The sequence below is a fragment of the Leucopleurus acutus genome (genome assembly GCF_964270905.1).
Source record: "Leucopleurus acutus genome assembly, chromosome: 7".
Lineage (NCBI taxonomy): Eukaryota > Metazoa > Chordata > Mammalia > Artiodactyla > Delphinidae > Leucopleurus > Leucopleurus acutus.
In genome coordinates, this window is record NC_139150.1 from 46,820,151 (window position 1) to 46,836,018 (window position 15,868).

The 15,868-nt window shown below is 35.7% G+C and overlaps 1 protein-coding gene across 2 annotated transcripts in view; it reads right to left on the reverse strand.

The window, feature by feature from the left end:
• The window catches only part of TMC1 (transmembrane channel like 1), a 142,158-nt gene that overhangs the window by 97,475 nt on the left and 28,815 nt on the right, over nucleotides 1-15,868 (reverse strand). For both annotated transcript variants that reach the window (XM_082842148.1, XM_082842149.1), the window contains 2 exons: nucleotides 4,650-4,697; nucleotides 705-876 (listed from right to left, as the gene is read on the reverse strand). In XM_082842148.1, the coding sequence (XP_082698274.1) occupies nucleotides 705-876; nucleotides 4,650-4,697 (220 nt within the window). The remainder of the gene's footprint in view (nucleotides 1-704; nucleotides 877-4,649; nucleotides 4,698-15,868) is intronic.

Consider the following 15,868-nt stretch of genomic DNA (forward strand, 5'->3'; position numbering starts at 1 on the left):
CCTGCCTGCCATCTGCAATTTTCCCGAAAGCAAAGACTAGAAAATTATTTTCTTGGATTTTTCCTAAACAGCATTTAATATATTATTCTACATAAAGACAGCACTCAGAAAAACGTTGGCCTGGTAGAACTGAAAGACAAAGGGTTATATTAAAAAGGAAATGACAATCCCAATCCTCTGTAAAGGGACAGATAGTTAATATTTTAGACTTTGGGAGCTATATACAGCTCTGTCCCATATTCCTCTTTGTTTTTTTTTAAATTACAGTTTTATTAAAACTGTAAGAACCATTCTTAGCCCTTGGGTTGGAATTAACCATGGTTGGCCAACCGCTGCTCTGTAAGATAAGTGATTTGGGGTCATTGTTAAGGAGTTTTTCACTTAACTTCGGTAACGATGCACTTAACTAATGGGATAACTTTAAAATATTTAAATTAACTAAATATGTCACTGACCTATGACAATTTAGATCTCTCATAAGGGAATGTCTCATAAGTCCATTCTTAATATATATTCATTTTATAATTCTATTTTAATGTCAAAATACATTTAACTAAGTGGAGTAAAATGGCAGATGAAGCCTGTTTTTCTGAAAGTAGGTTTAATTACCAATTTTAAGGCCAGGGAGTGCCTAAAGGGAGTGGTCTTCTTTCAGCATCAGGCACTTCTGAATGAGAAGCAATTTCAGATAAGAACTAACTTACTCTCCTCTCCTCATCCTCCTCCTTCTCTCTTTTTCCCTGGCCTTCCTCGTTTCTTCATCTTCTGGTTCAGGTTCTGGGTCATCTTCATTGATGACATCTCTGGTCCGTTTCCTCTTTGGTCTCATGCTCTCTCTTCGAGGTAGTTTGTCTTCCTCCTCCTCTTCCTCTTCACCTAAACACAGCAGTTAATGCTTCAGTGAACAGTATCAGAAAAGTGCTCTCCCACTACCAAATGTATTCTTACTTTTTAATTATCATTGTCACACATCTGAGACCATAATCCAGCAATTTGCCAGATCAAGATAAGACGCACCATGCCACATATATTTCATAGCCTGCCACTTAATTACATTTATCTAGGGACTCCCCTGGTGGCGCAGTGGTTGAGAGTCTGCCTGTCAATGCAGGGGACACAGGTTCGAGCCCTGGTCCGGGAAGATCCCACATACTGCAGAGCAACTAAGCGCTTGCACCACAACTACTGAGCCTGTGCTCTAGAGCCCGCGAGCCACAACTTCTGAGCCCGCGTGCCGTAACTACTGAAGCCCACGTGCCTAGAGCCCATGCTCTGCAACAAAGAGAAGCCACCGCAACGAGAAGCGTGTGCACCTCAATGAAGAGTAGCCCCCGCTCGCCACAACTAGAGAAAGCCCGCAACATAGACCCAACACAGCCAATAAATAAATAAATAAATTTAAAATAAATAAATACATTTATCTAAATTCTCATTTCTTGTGGTTTATCTACTCATATGTCAGTGTCGATCCCTAAATTCTAATAATGCTTAGAATTCCAGCCTTCATTTACTTGGGTAACTAGATGAGTTGGAGTTTAATATCACACCGTGATCTCTCAGACCAAGTTTATAGGTTACCAATTCAACACATAAGGGTTGAATGTTTAACCACTATGTGCTAATACTACTTCTATCTCAGAACAAAGAATAAGAATGACAAGGAAATGCTACAAACCAGAATAATTTTGAAGAAATTAATGTATGCCTTGACATTCCTCCTAATTCAAATTATTCTCATTCTTTTTCTTTTTTTTACTTTTTTTAAAAAATTGAAGTATAGTTGATTTACAGTACTGTGTAAGTTTCAGGTATACAGCAAGTGATTCAATTATACATACATATATATATTTTTCAGATTATTTCCCTTTATAGGTTTTTACAAGATATTGAATACAGTTCCGTGTTACACAGTAAATCCTTGTTGCTTACCTATTTTATGTAAAATTATTCTCATTCTTGACTTCAAATATTTCTTCTTTTGCCTAGATATTTCTTCCTGTTTCTTAAATGAAACTGGTAGTAAATACCTTTGCTTGATCATTTTATCTTTTTGATTAGAAATAGATATAAATAACTTGTAAATTTAATACAAAACTGAGAGAAATGACATTATTTTATTTTATTCATCAACTAACAATTAATGCCTTATATGTCCATAACTTCTTCGGAAGCTTTCAGGTAAAGAGTAGAGGGAGAATTCAGTTCCTTCCTTCACCGTTATGACATACATCCTACTTCACTTTCACTTTTGTTTTTTAACTTCTGATATTTAGAGTCAACTTCTGATGTTTATTACAAAAAACAAATATTACTCATAATTATCACTATCTTCTTAAATAGAAGCTACTTAGGGAAAAATTTGTGCTTTAATGGAAAACTATGAATTGTCTGCACCATACCCTTCTGTGTTACCTGATTCTGATTCTATGGAAGCTATTTTGTAACTTTGTAAGTTACGGATAACTAGATAGCAATGCAAAATAGTTCTTGTCTGTAGACAAGCAAGTGAATTCTGCTTAATGCAGAGACAACCTTCCACCACCGAAAAAGAAAATGAAAGAAAAAATCCCCAAAACAGTCATGCCTTATTTGCACAATCATTTCAATATTCCTGATCTATAAATATATCTGTTCTTTGAATTTTCCTTTAACTGGTAACTGCTATAAATGCCTCACCAGATTCCTCATTTATTAGTTAAATGTCTTAATTTTTACATATGTGTGTGTCATTATTTTATCTTTTAAAATCTTTTTGTTATTTTTTGTTATCTTTTTAACATTACTTATCAAAATTTTTTTATTGATATTTCAAATCTAAGATCTAAATATTACCATTATTACTAAAGTTTGACTAACAGAGAGTAACTTTTCTAACTGGGTTTGGAAAACTATATTTTGTCATCAAAACCAAGAATGAGTTTCCATTTGTTAAATACTGTGGCAAATGTTATATGTTATTTGAACCCCACTCTGGCATTCTGAAAATTTACCCAGCCTTTATTATTCATTTTAGTCACTAATTATAGAAAGAACACAGCCTCATAGGAACTGAGAAACAATTTCACCCACAAATAGCTCGAAAACTCTAGCAGCCACTTACTACCCTGCATTTTAGTATATTTCATATTAAGGCTAAACTATTAAGCTTGCAGAGTTTGACCATGGATGAAAAGTGTATTATTATATTTATATTTTAGCACTTAGGACAAAAAGGTCTGTATTTAGTGCTTTAACTAGTTTCCAAATATTCAAATTCTTAAAAAAGGAATGTTTTACAGTTGCCTACTAAATGTGGATTTGCATACATTACCTTTTGGAATGGGCTTGATTCAGTTTTGAAGGGTAGCAAAATATACCACGTCAAAAAGGCATTCTGAATATACCACCCCAAAATATGCCACTTTGGTGTATTGACTATTTTGAGCTGTAGCACTTGAAAAACAGAAAATGCAGGAAGAGACTTTCTCTGAACTTCTCTTAGCTGCTTAAAGACAGAGTCTCCAAAAGGAGCTCAACTGTCATAAATCCCCTCCCCAGGAGTTTCATCCCCAAGGAAGATAGACTATTATCACAGGAGAGGAGACTATAGGTCAACACCACATGCAGACACACTTTATCATAAACTATCATAATTCCCATCTATTCTCCTAAAACTTATTTATTCTCTCTCAAGAGACCTACATGCCCTCCCTCTCCCCTCTTTAGATGGTGTTCAAATCTAAATTTTAAGCCACCTCACAGTTATTCATTTTCCTGGATATCTCCCATGTATACATGAGGTGTATGTGTTAATAAACTTCTGGTTTGTTTTGGTTTTTTTCTTGTTAAACTGTCTTATATTATAGCTAAGAACTCAGGAGGGTAGAGCAAAAATAACTTTTCCTCCCCAACAGCAGTCAAGTCATAGCATCTAGGATCTATGTGAGACTCTGGGCTGTTTTCATGTAAAATGTACCAAATTAATGAAACCAACTGTCATCATGAACATTCACTGGCTGTCATGTTGGGCTCAGGTTTTTAATTGACAGTGTTGATGTATTCTCTGATTGAAATCTTCTTGAGATGCTGCTCTTTCAGTTTTGGTAAACTCAAAACTTTTGCTCATATAATGATCTTTCTCTGTTCCAGTCCATGAGGGGTCTGCATGCCTGGAAAGGGGTCACAGCTCTTGAGCTGAACCTACTCAAAGTAAAAACAACGGAGCAATTCCGACAAAATACCCATGAATTCAGTACAAAAGAACAGTTTTTTTCATTTTTATTGAACCACCTGATCAGTTCAGTCAAAAAGGTCAATCTGTTATATTGTAATAGATTCAGCCTTAGAGAAAAGCTTTTAGGACAAAGATTTTCATGGGGGAAAATAGTAAAGAAATAAAAGAGCAAATTTTTTCTGAACTACCATCTACTTACTCATGAGTAAATTATAAATTGGGTGGAATGTGTGTGTGCCAATTGAATGGAATCTCGAGTAGAGATTCTGTTTGATGGTCTTGATCTCTTTTGTGAGACCATCGAAAGTCATCCACACATGCTCCTCTGCTTGCATATGGTAGCATATTCCCACAAGATAAGAGGATGAATCCCCTGAATTCACCACTATTCCACAGGAAACATATCCCAAGTGGGGATATGTCCATCCCCACTTACTTGAACTTTCCTCAGTATCATCTTCTTTTTCCTCCACTTGGATTTGCACTGTTGAAGAAAGAAAAAATATTCTTTAAATATTTTTTAAATGGTATTTTTTAAATATCATTTTTAAATGGTATTTTTTAAATACCGTCAATTCTTTAAATGATGGTACAATTGTTAATAACTGGTTTTTACTGTTACTATTTTCATTGTAAAGTTTTTTGTGCAGTTAATAAATTTTTTCAATAAACTTGTCAAAATAAGCATTGTTTATTAAAGATATACAGCTACAATATCTTATACAGTGCTGTGCAAGGACTTCTCTGCTTCATCGTCTTCAACGATTTGCAAAACATACCAATCATAAACCTGTCAACTCAATTCAAAATAACTTCAACCAAAATAAATTCTGTACTGCAATAAGCAGACTTAGGGTGTGTTGGGTCATTTCATTCTATGGTAAAAGGAATTGTTGGCAAAGCTATATACACATGCACAAATCACTTGGTTATTATAAATAAAGTTATTAAAATAGACAATATTTCATTATGACCAGGTACCCAGTGTCAAAGAATCTTTCAAAAATGCTTAAAACCTGATATTTCCTACTTCAATTATTTCTATAGGTATTATATGCAGACAGCTTAAATCCTCCCATATATGATTTACCATGACTATGTGGAGACAGGTGATTCTACAGTTCTTTCCAAGACAAAGAACACCTCTTCTGTCTACTCCTCACCTCAACCTCAGCATCTTGTTTTTAGATTTGCTCCATTTTTATAAAGGCATATAAAGGTTTTATAAAATTTTACTGGTACAGTAATACAGGAAAATATATTAATTGGCAGATTTTTTCCCCTTGTCAACTACTGTCCATTCATCACAGGTTGAGTCAGCCAGAGACAAAGATCTGCAAATTGCCGTGGTAAAACTTACAGTAGACTGTTTCTTTAAACCATGAGTCTAGTAACTCATTTAAAATATTAATTTACATATTTTTATTTAAGGTGGATGGGCATAAGTCCAAAAAGCAAAGATAACAAACGATGTTGCTGTGAACAGAGGAAACAACCTCTGGTTTTGTTTCTGCTCAGCACTGTCAAAGGTTATTATTCAGAACTTGACAGGCATATTGAAAAGGCAGCACATTCAGAGTTTAAATTCCATTCACAAAGAAGATTATTGTAAAAGCACTTTTTGCCTTTAAACAGCATCTGCGTAAAAATTTTTAGGATATGCAAAAATGTTATCACTCAACATCAGCCATAGAATATGAAAATAAGTGTTGTTTTGTTCAGAGTGGACATATGCCTTCTGTCACCAGTTGTAACTGGATCTGCACAGGACAAAGGTCTTTATGTCACTACTGAGAGTTCGTAATAGTGAAGGCAGACACTTCTCAGAGATATTTTACATTCAACAATAGGCCATGGTCTTTATTTGCAATTAATGCTGCCACCAAGTTTCTTCAGCCAAAGAAGAATTCACTCAGGAAGGCATCTTAATGATATAAGATTAGCCTTAGAGCAAGGTCTGATCAGCGTGCATAATATAGAAACAGCTGAGGACAAATAGCAAAGTCTGACACATAGCCTCTTTTGCACCATGCAGAGCCAAAGCAAAAATTCACATAAAATGCTATAATGATTTGTAATAATCAACTCACTAGACATGATTAAATAAAGTTAAATAATGAACTGGAAGAAAATACTAAACAACTAGAAATACAAGCAAATCTTTAGGAAGGATCATATATTAAACAAAAGTAGTAGAATGAAATGTCCCAAGCCAAGGAGATGAGCAAGAAATCAATTTCCTCTGACAAGCAGGGGAGAGAAAAAGCAGGGCTGGAGTCATAGGTCATCTTTTCAGGTACAGGAAGGATAGTTATAAATGGCCATTAAATAAAACCTAAAAATCCATAAGGGGAGATAGCCCTGTGGTTGCAAGTAAAGAAGAAAAAAGAGCTACGGTTTCTGAGTGATGTAATGGAGAGTATTGCAGAAATAGCTCCTTCACTCCTCTTCAGGTGACTTTCCAACAGTGATACTCATCTGTGCATGATCATCTGCACATTTTCAGTAGGTGCCTTCTTTATTCAACAGCATTCCTTTTGTCTGGAAGCTGAGTCAGGGGCCATGGAACAGTTGTTTTTATAGTTACTGTGATCATAATTGGTTTATTATTGACTCAAACCCTCAGCAAAGGCATCGGCATCAAGAATTAAACAGCAGCACGCTGACCAGGAGATTGAAGACTCCATCAAGAGCCTCAGACCAAGCTTAATTTTAATGGAACACTATTTGGTCTGAAAAGCAACTGTCAATGCTGATCTGCATCTCCTGCAACTCAAAGCGTTGCTGAAGAACCAATCTAAGAAGCCCCTCCCAGACAAAAGCCTGTGCCAAAGAATAACTCAGAACACTTAAATGGGAGTTACAGACTGTCTTTCCCTTCTCAGACAATTTTCGGCACGGCCTATTGCCATCCCTTCTCTCGGCCGTCCTTAGTAGCTTGCTCCCAATCATATGACCACCCTCATGTTCTGGATGCTTCCCAAAGCCTATTGATTATGTACTTTAAAAATAACCTCTCTCCTGGGGAGTGATGGGAGGACAGTGAAGGGGGGGAGTGGTTTCCTGTCTAAATGTTGAAGGCAGCAAGCAAAACTGCATTGAAGTACGCTTATTTAAGAGAGGAATATGCAATAGGAGCAGATGAACTCCTAGGCAACCCAGATCCTCATTTCATGCAAATAGACACAGTAATTAAAAACAGTAAAAGGAAACAACAGCAAAATGTCACATTTCAGAGGCATTGGAATCGTTCAGAAAAGTGGATGTTGTTCCAGGCTTTCTTTTTCAATCTATAGTACTGAAAGTATTTTATGCTTCTTCAGTATCAGTGGCCCAGTGGCAGGAAGAGTTTAATGATATTGCCTGTTCCTCTAGTTTTTGAAGGGATTATTGTAGCACCAGGTCATTACTTTGGAAACTGAAAATTCATTTATTCAATCAGCATTTATTGTGCATTTACAAGGGTCTACAGAGCAAAGTGCTCTGGAGTAGGAGTTTGTAAACTGTAGAAGGAAATAACCGTCCTTAAGGAGTCTTGCTATTTGATGCAAAAGAATAACTTTATAACTCATACCTAAACTCAAGTTTACTTGGGTTATACCAGCAATGTACTAATTATGTTTATTAGCAATGTACTAGTGTGTTTCTTTTTAGGGTTCCTTTGTGTGTGAGGAAATGTCAACATCAGCCCCTCGCATATAAAATGGGATACATTTCCAGGGAATATAGCCAATATTTTATAATAACTGTAAATGGAGTATAACCTTTTAAAAAATGGAAAAATGATGTGAAAATTTATATACAATAAGGGAAAGTAAATTAACTTTGATATTTTAAAAAAGGCACTGCCATTATCAAAACTGTGCATATACACACATTTTCATGTTCTCTTGCGAAATGGTAGAAACCGCTCATTAATTAAATTTGAATTGTATTACCTAAGAAAAAATAAATAAAAAATAAATGAGGTACCTTTCATCTCAGAATAAACTGCCCTGAGACAGATATTAATCTATGCCATAACAAGCACATTTCCAAATCTTAGCTGAAGAACCCATGTCATCAGTATGTGGTATAATGTGGAATATGAGAGGAAGAGAAGAATCAAGGACAATTCCAAAGTTTTCGGCTTGGGCAGCAGCGGGTGGAGTTTCAAGGAAAGGAGATAGGAGGCTCTAGGGAGAAGAGCTTAGGTACGAACAGTTGAAGTTCAGTAGTTTAATTTGAAGAGATGGAGTCACCAAACCATACTGAAGTATCATTTCCCCTGTAGAGAATGGCACAGCACTCGGCTTCCATTCATTTATGAAAAAACTATTATTGGTGGGTGTTAAGTAAGGAACAGAAGCCACTCTCTGTGAAAGTGAACAAAAATGATGGAATGTGATTCTTCTTCCTCTCAAACATCTACCCAGGACATAAAATCTGACTCAGTTTAAATCAGCAGCTCCTTTTATTTTTGCTACTTTTAGGTCAGATAAGAAGATATTCATGACATTTGTTTATAACAATCCCAAGTCCTTCAAATGATGGAATCGAGCATGATATTTTGGAAGCCAATGAGTAAAAAGAATAATAATTTAGCTCTTATGTCAATCAAATATCTTAATGAACCTGTAAACTATAAGACATTTAAAAAATCCTCAGGAGTGGAAATAACAGAATGAGATCATTACACCTAAATATAAACAAGGTATCTGGGGAAAAGGTTAAATGTGACAGACCTAGGCTGATACTCTTTCTGCAGGTGCCAGTACCTTTCCTTAATACCATTAAAAACCTTAAAACCATAAGGTCTTCCTTAAGACCATTGAAAAAAACCATGGGGCACATATGTTCAAGAACACTCTGATGGAAACTTGTATAATAAATGCCAAAAGCCTGGTCATATTTTCAAACATTATGATATCTTGGAGACACTAAGTAGTTATTTTAAATCACTGTGGTTATAAAATTACAAAAAACAATAATAATTTTGGTTTTTGGTAAGACTTACCAAAGAAGGAGACGGGGCAGGCAAAAAAAAAAAAAAAAAAAAAAAAAGTAGCTGTCATTCTCTAATGTTTTTCCTTTTAGATAATATTTATTTTTGAGGTTCTTTAGTCCTTAAGAAGCAGAGAATAAATAGCTGCTGAGGCCTGCTTTATTAAAAACACAATATAACATATTGTAGTTGCATTGAGGAATACAGGAAGAGAATGAAGTCTGTGGAGAAACACGTTTTACTACGAGGTTCCAGAGAGACTAACAAAAAGAAAAATAGAAAATTCACTCAAAATAAAGATTCCCCTCCTATCCTTTCACAATGAAAATAATTTTTTTTTATACACATAAGAAGAGGGGAAGGGGATGTACCCCGAATAGTTTGGCAATTTTTCCTTCTGTTTTTATGTTACATGAAATTAAAATTAAACAGGCTGAATGAAATGGGTAGCTGGTATGTTTCCAAATTCTACCACCTCTGAGCCACAAGAGCAAATATGAAATGATGAAGCATAGTTCTTCAAATGGTAAATTATATACAGGAGTATTTGTGAGAAACTGCAATTAGATATTTCTTGACACCACTGGTCTACAGAAAGAACAAAAACAACTCTTATTCTATGTGGTTTGGAGGGTTGACTTTTTTTAAACTACACATATTCAGTAAATAAATAGCTATTTACAAAGGCATTTAGAGCTCTCTGTGGTTACAGAAAAGTAAGTGGTGAGTCTTTCTTTGCATTCAGATTATTCTGGGGCAAAGGACATTTCTTATTTAACCCTGTTGTCATAATATATATTCAGAGTGTGTGCTCTCACATTGCAATTACCACCATAAAGGGCAACCACTGTAAATAAGTGTGCTGAAATGAAAATACGTTCTCTTGTGTGAGTTTCTGTGGCTACTAACCAGATGAAAATAGTGTGCTATAAACCTTTGGTGGCTATACTTATACATCCTTGGATTGCTTAGAACCAAAAGGAATCTTTCTGTCCCCGCAGCATTTCTGTAATATTCCCAATCATGAAGAAGAAGGGTTGTCAGGATTCATGGGTAAACAAACAAAACAAAACAAACAAAAAACACAAGAACTGTGAAACAACTGAAAGTAGACGATTGTCCTCAGAGCATAAAGAAGCTTGAAGCAAGGCTGGCCGAACTCTGTACAGTCTTTACACATCCTTCTTAGCACCAGCTTTTGTTCACAGAGAAGATGCTAATTACTTCTCATTAGCATACATTAGCAAATGTTAATGAGTGTCTTCTAAAGAACAAAAGGCAGTGGGGGCAGAGTCAGGATGAAGGCTGATTGGTGAGAGAAGTGCTGCAACAGAAGACAGAGGCAGAAAAAAGAAAATGAGAGCAGCTTAGAACTTGGATTTGTTTTCTGAAATTTAGAACTCGTCTCTCTGACAAAATATTAATAGGAGTAAGGATGAAATAATTTAGTTTATTTTTTCTTAAAAAAAAGAAAAAGCAAATTATTGACTAGAATGAATCATTCTTTTTTCTGTTCTTTAGCTGCTTAGGAACAATTACACTTTATAGGATTTGCTACGGACTAGATATATTAGCTAACATTGTTTTCAGTTAATGAAAAGGAATTCTGAATACTAGATGCCCTCAGGAGTTTATAAGCATTGTGACCACCTATCCACCCATGCCAATTTTTTCCTCACAGGCTCAATTTATAATATTCAATAAGACTAAACCCTTAAGTAGTTTGTATGTAGTCTGTCATTTTATTGAAATAGCCCACATAAAATGTGGTATATGTGTTAATTTAAATCCTATGGGCAGCGGGTTAACATCTGAGTACTCTAGTTAGTAATCCACAATGGTAGGATGGAGATTTAACATCTGAAAGACGAAGCACTTCAGCCATCTCTATCTCAAATTAACACTAGATGGTTTGTTAATTGGAGTAATGCTTTTTACAAGTGAATCGCGTGAAATTAAATGTGTGTGTGAGAGAGAGTGAACCTATTGGTTTGTTTCTCGGAAGAATCCTAATACAAAGAGTATCTGCCTTCAGGATCAACTTAATGGAAGTAGACAAATACTAGAAACAATAACACAAGATATAATGGCAAGTTCCACCAGAGAAATACAAGCAAAAGATCTATTAGAGTTCATAAGAGAATGACATTATGCTCATTAGGGAATTTCGGGATATTCGCTTTTTGTCACATTTCTTCAAATATTTCTGGAAATAGGCAGGAGACTAATCAATACAAATAAACGTGTTTCACCACTTGATTCCATTTGGATTAATTCCAATTCCTTCAAGATCATGGTCATAAAGAACAAAGTTTAGGGAATTCCCTGGTGGTCCAGTGGTTAAGACTTGGACTTTCACCGCTGTGGACCTGGATTCAATCCCTGGTTGGAGAACTAAGATCTCACAAGCTGTGCAGTGTGGCCCCCCAAAATGAACAAAGTTTATTTCCATGACTGGCCTAGTCCTGAAAAAATATGGCCTAGTCCTAAAAAAGGACTTTTGTTCATTTGGGTTCCTAAGACTATTGCATTCATATCCTAGAACTAGAAAAGACAACTCCGAATTTTCAAGTTGGCAGCTGGCTCTAGCAGAAAACCTGAGTTTTTAACTCAGACAAAATCATATTTGAGTTTTGGCTCTGCCACAATTTTATGCCATAACTTTGGATAATTTATTTAAATCCTCTATGCCTTAGAGAAAGGAAGGAATAATAACCATTATACAAGGAGAACTAAATGTAGTAACAAATGCATGCATTGTACATAATATAGTGCCTGGCACATAGCAAAGGTTATAATAATCGACAAGGATTGTTCAAATGCTTTATAACACATACTTAAACACAAAATTTTGACATCTTTCACCTAAAATTCTAGTAAGACAGAAAGACACATCTACTTTGACTGTTACCTTAATATTTTGCACTCTGCAAGTAGGAAAATTGCCACAGTATTCAGTCTGAGATTATGTTAAAGACTAATCATCAAAAGATAAAGACAAGAAATAAAATATTACCCTAAACTCTCCGTTTCTTGATACTCTTAGCTACCTCTCACCATGCCTGTTTATGATGCCAACCAGCGTTGAAAGTCGTGCTGCCTAAGCCAATGGGCAACTTCACTAGGAAACTTTTGATTGCAGCGATTGAAGAAGCACTTGTAGCACAGGTTTAAGTTGAACAAAAAGCAACTGGCATCCACAGGACAAATTATTATGACTCTCTGTCAATACAAAAATAGAGGTGTAGGGTGGGGAGTACTTAAGACAGTACCTGACAGTCTGCCAAGTCCACTAAAAGTTGGGATCTTGTCCCTGCTAATATATCAGTATTCTGATTATAAGTGATTTTTTGTTTTCAGTTAAAGGTAATCAACTTTATCTTGATTAAATGCCAGAAGGTCGGGAGTACAATTGTAACCATTATGTCCCACAGGGAAGGGCAATAGTTAAACGTTAAGATCTATACCTAGTTCTATGACAGCCAGGTGGGAGGTAGGAAAGAAAGCTGGTGCTGATTAAGAGGAGACCCCTCTAGGGCTTCCCTGGTGGCGCAGTGGTTGGGAGTCCGCCTGCCGGTGCAGGGGATGTGGGTTCGTGCCCCGGTCTGGGAAGGTCCCACATGCCACGGAGCGGCTGAGCCCGTGGGCCATGGCCGCTGGGCCTGCGTGTCCGGAGCCTGTGCTCCGCGACAGGGGAGCCCGCAGCGGTGAGAGGCCCGCATACCGCAAAAAAAAAAAAAAAAAAAAAAAAAAAAAGAGGAAACCCCTTTAAAAGAGCAACAAATAAATTCAGGTGCTCATTACAATTTTAACTCCCCATTATCCCTTCCTTTTCTTTCCGTGAGATGGACTTTGGTTATTGAGACAAGCCACATCCTAAATCCAGAAAGCAGGACCAAACTACATGAGGCTCAGTTTCCTAATCCAATATAGTACATTCTTCAGGCAGTTGAAGGTAGGACTAAAGCTCTAATGCTAACGTCAGAAACTATTTGGCCTACGTAACGTAATCAAGTATTCCCCAAGAGACTAGTTCCTAGGTCTTACTGAGCCAGAATAGACTTTCAGCTCTTGTCTCTTGAAGGTGATCTTATCACTCAGACATTCGTCAGAACTGTTCAGTTCCACATCCTGTCTCATGTGTCATGAGATGTCACTGTGAATGCATGTGTGTGTATGTGTTTTAGTGTGTGTGGAAGAGAGGGAGAGAGAGAGACAGAGAGAAAGAGAATTTTAAAAGACTTAAGGAAAATTTCAGAATCGTGGATTTCTCTTCATGGCCTCTGCATTATTCTCAACCATCTACTTACAGTAAGTTAGTTCCAAGCAACAAATTGTGCCAACTGCCTGTGCTTGGTAAAGTTGATTGCTCACCTTGTAGCCCAATTATCTTCAATAGCCTAATGGCCAGAAATGAGATTAACTTATTTTTTATTCATCAGCTCAGCCTGGCAGCATTGAGAGTATGTTTTAATGGATTCCGTGGTCAAAGGCCATCAGTTTTCTTCTTCACTCTGTGACACTGAGTTATGCCACTGTCTCCAAACTTCTTCTCCTGTCTCCCAAATCCTGGAGGATTTGTAGCAGGGAGAGGCCTAGGCAGTACTTTCTAAAACTTTACTGTGCCTCAGAATCACCTGGAGAGCTTATGAAAACACAGATTCCTGGGCCTCTCCCACAAATATTGATTCAGTAGGTGGCCTCAATAATTGCCTTTTCTAAAAAGCTTCCAGGTGATGTTAATAATATTGCTAGTTTTCAAACCATGCTTTGGGAACCACTACTTTGAGGCATCCTGAGGGAATGGGGAAAGTTAATATGCGCCTGCCATCTTCTTTTAGGAACTATAACTCTCGCGACCTAGAAACTGCCTTCTTTTGATTGTCCACCATTATGCCAATACACTGTCTTAATTACTACAGCTTCTTAATGAAGCATGAAGGCAAATATGTCTTCCAAGTTTCTTCTTCTTTTACAAAGATGTTTAGCCTCTTCTAGGTTCTTTGCATTTCTATACACATTTTAGAATCAGCTTGTCAATTTACGCAAAAAAATTGTAAAAGCCAACTAAGATACTGATTGGAATTGTGTTGAATCTACAAATCAGTTTGGGGAGAATTGATAACAATATTGAATCTTCAATCCACAAATGAGTATATCCATTTATTTAGATCCTCTTTAATTCCTTTCAGCAATGTTTTGTAGTTTTCAGTGTTCGGGTCTTACACCACTTTGATCAGATTTGTTTCTAAGTGCTTTGTAATTTTTTTCTGATTGTAAATGATATTTGTAAAATTTCAGTTTCTGATTGTTGTTTTTATACATTGGTCTGTGGTTTTCTTAGAATGTCTGTCTGATTCCTTGAGTAGAAAGAATTCTCCAGGGAAGCAATTAGAACCTTGATATATTCTTGTGGGGCAGTTTTAAACAATAAATTCAATTTCTATTCAGGTTATCTATTTCTTCTTGAGTGAGCTTTAGTAGGCTATCATACAAGTAATTTGTACAATTTACCTAAGTTGTCAAATTTATTGTCATGAGTTGTTCATAATATTGCCTTATTATTCCTTCATTATCTATAGAATTTGTAGTGATGTCTCCTCCCTCATTTCTGTCTTTTGTTACTAGGTGAATAACTGTTTAATTAAAATTATTATTTCCTCTTGATAAATTCCTGATTAGTCTGGCCAGTGGTTTATCAAATTTATTGATCTTCTCAAAGAACAAGTTTTTGGTGTCATTTTCTCTATTGATTTTGTTTTCTACTGATTTCAGCTTTAGCCCTTATTATCTACTTTCTTCTGCTAATTTTGAGTTTTATTTACTCCTTTTCTTTTTGGTTTCTTAAAGTAGAAACTAGGATTACTGGTTTGAGACCTTTCCTTTTTTCTAATCTAGGTGTATAATACTACAAATTTTCTTTTAAATACTGTTTTAGCTGCTTCTCAAAAATTTTGAAATGCTATGTGTTTATTTTAATTCAGTTCAAAACACTTTCTAATTTTTCTGATTTATTATTTGACCCAAGGGTTATTTAGAAGTGTGATATTTACTTTCCAAATTTGGGGGGATTTTCCAGATATCTTTTGCTATTGAGTTCTAATTTAATTTCACCATAGTCAGAGAATATACTCTGTATAATCTGAATCTTTTCAAACATATTGAGATTTATTTTATGACCTAGAATATGGCCTATCTTGCTAGATGTTCTATATGCTTTTGAAAAGAGTGTGTATTCTGTTTTTCTTAGGTGGAGTTATATAAATTTCAATTAGTTCAACATGGTTGATAGTGTTGTGGAGGTCTTCTATATGCTTATTAATTTTTTTGCTTGTTCTATCAATTATTACAAAAAAGGGTGCTGAAATCTGACTATAATAATCAATTTGCCTATTTTTCCTTGCAGTTCTATCAGTATTTGCTTTATGTATTTTGAAGTTCTGTTATTAGGTATATAAATGTTTAAATTTGTTATTTCCTCTTGATAAATTTACCCCTATCTATATGAAATGGCATTCTTTATTCCTGGTAATGTTCTTTGATCTGAAATAGAACTCAACCAGTATTAACATGGTCACTCCAGCTTTCTTTTGATTAGTTTCATATGACTTTTTGTTTCCATCCTTTTTACTGTTAACCTATTTGTATCTTTATACTGAAAGTGGGTTTCT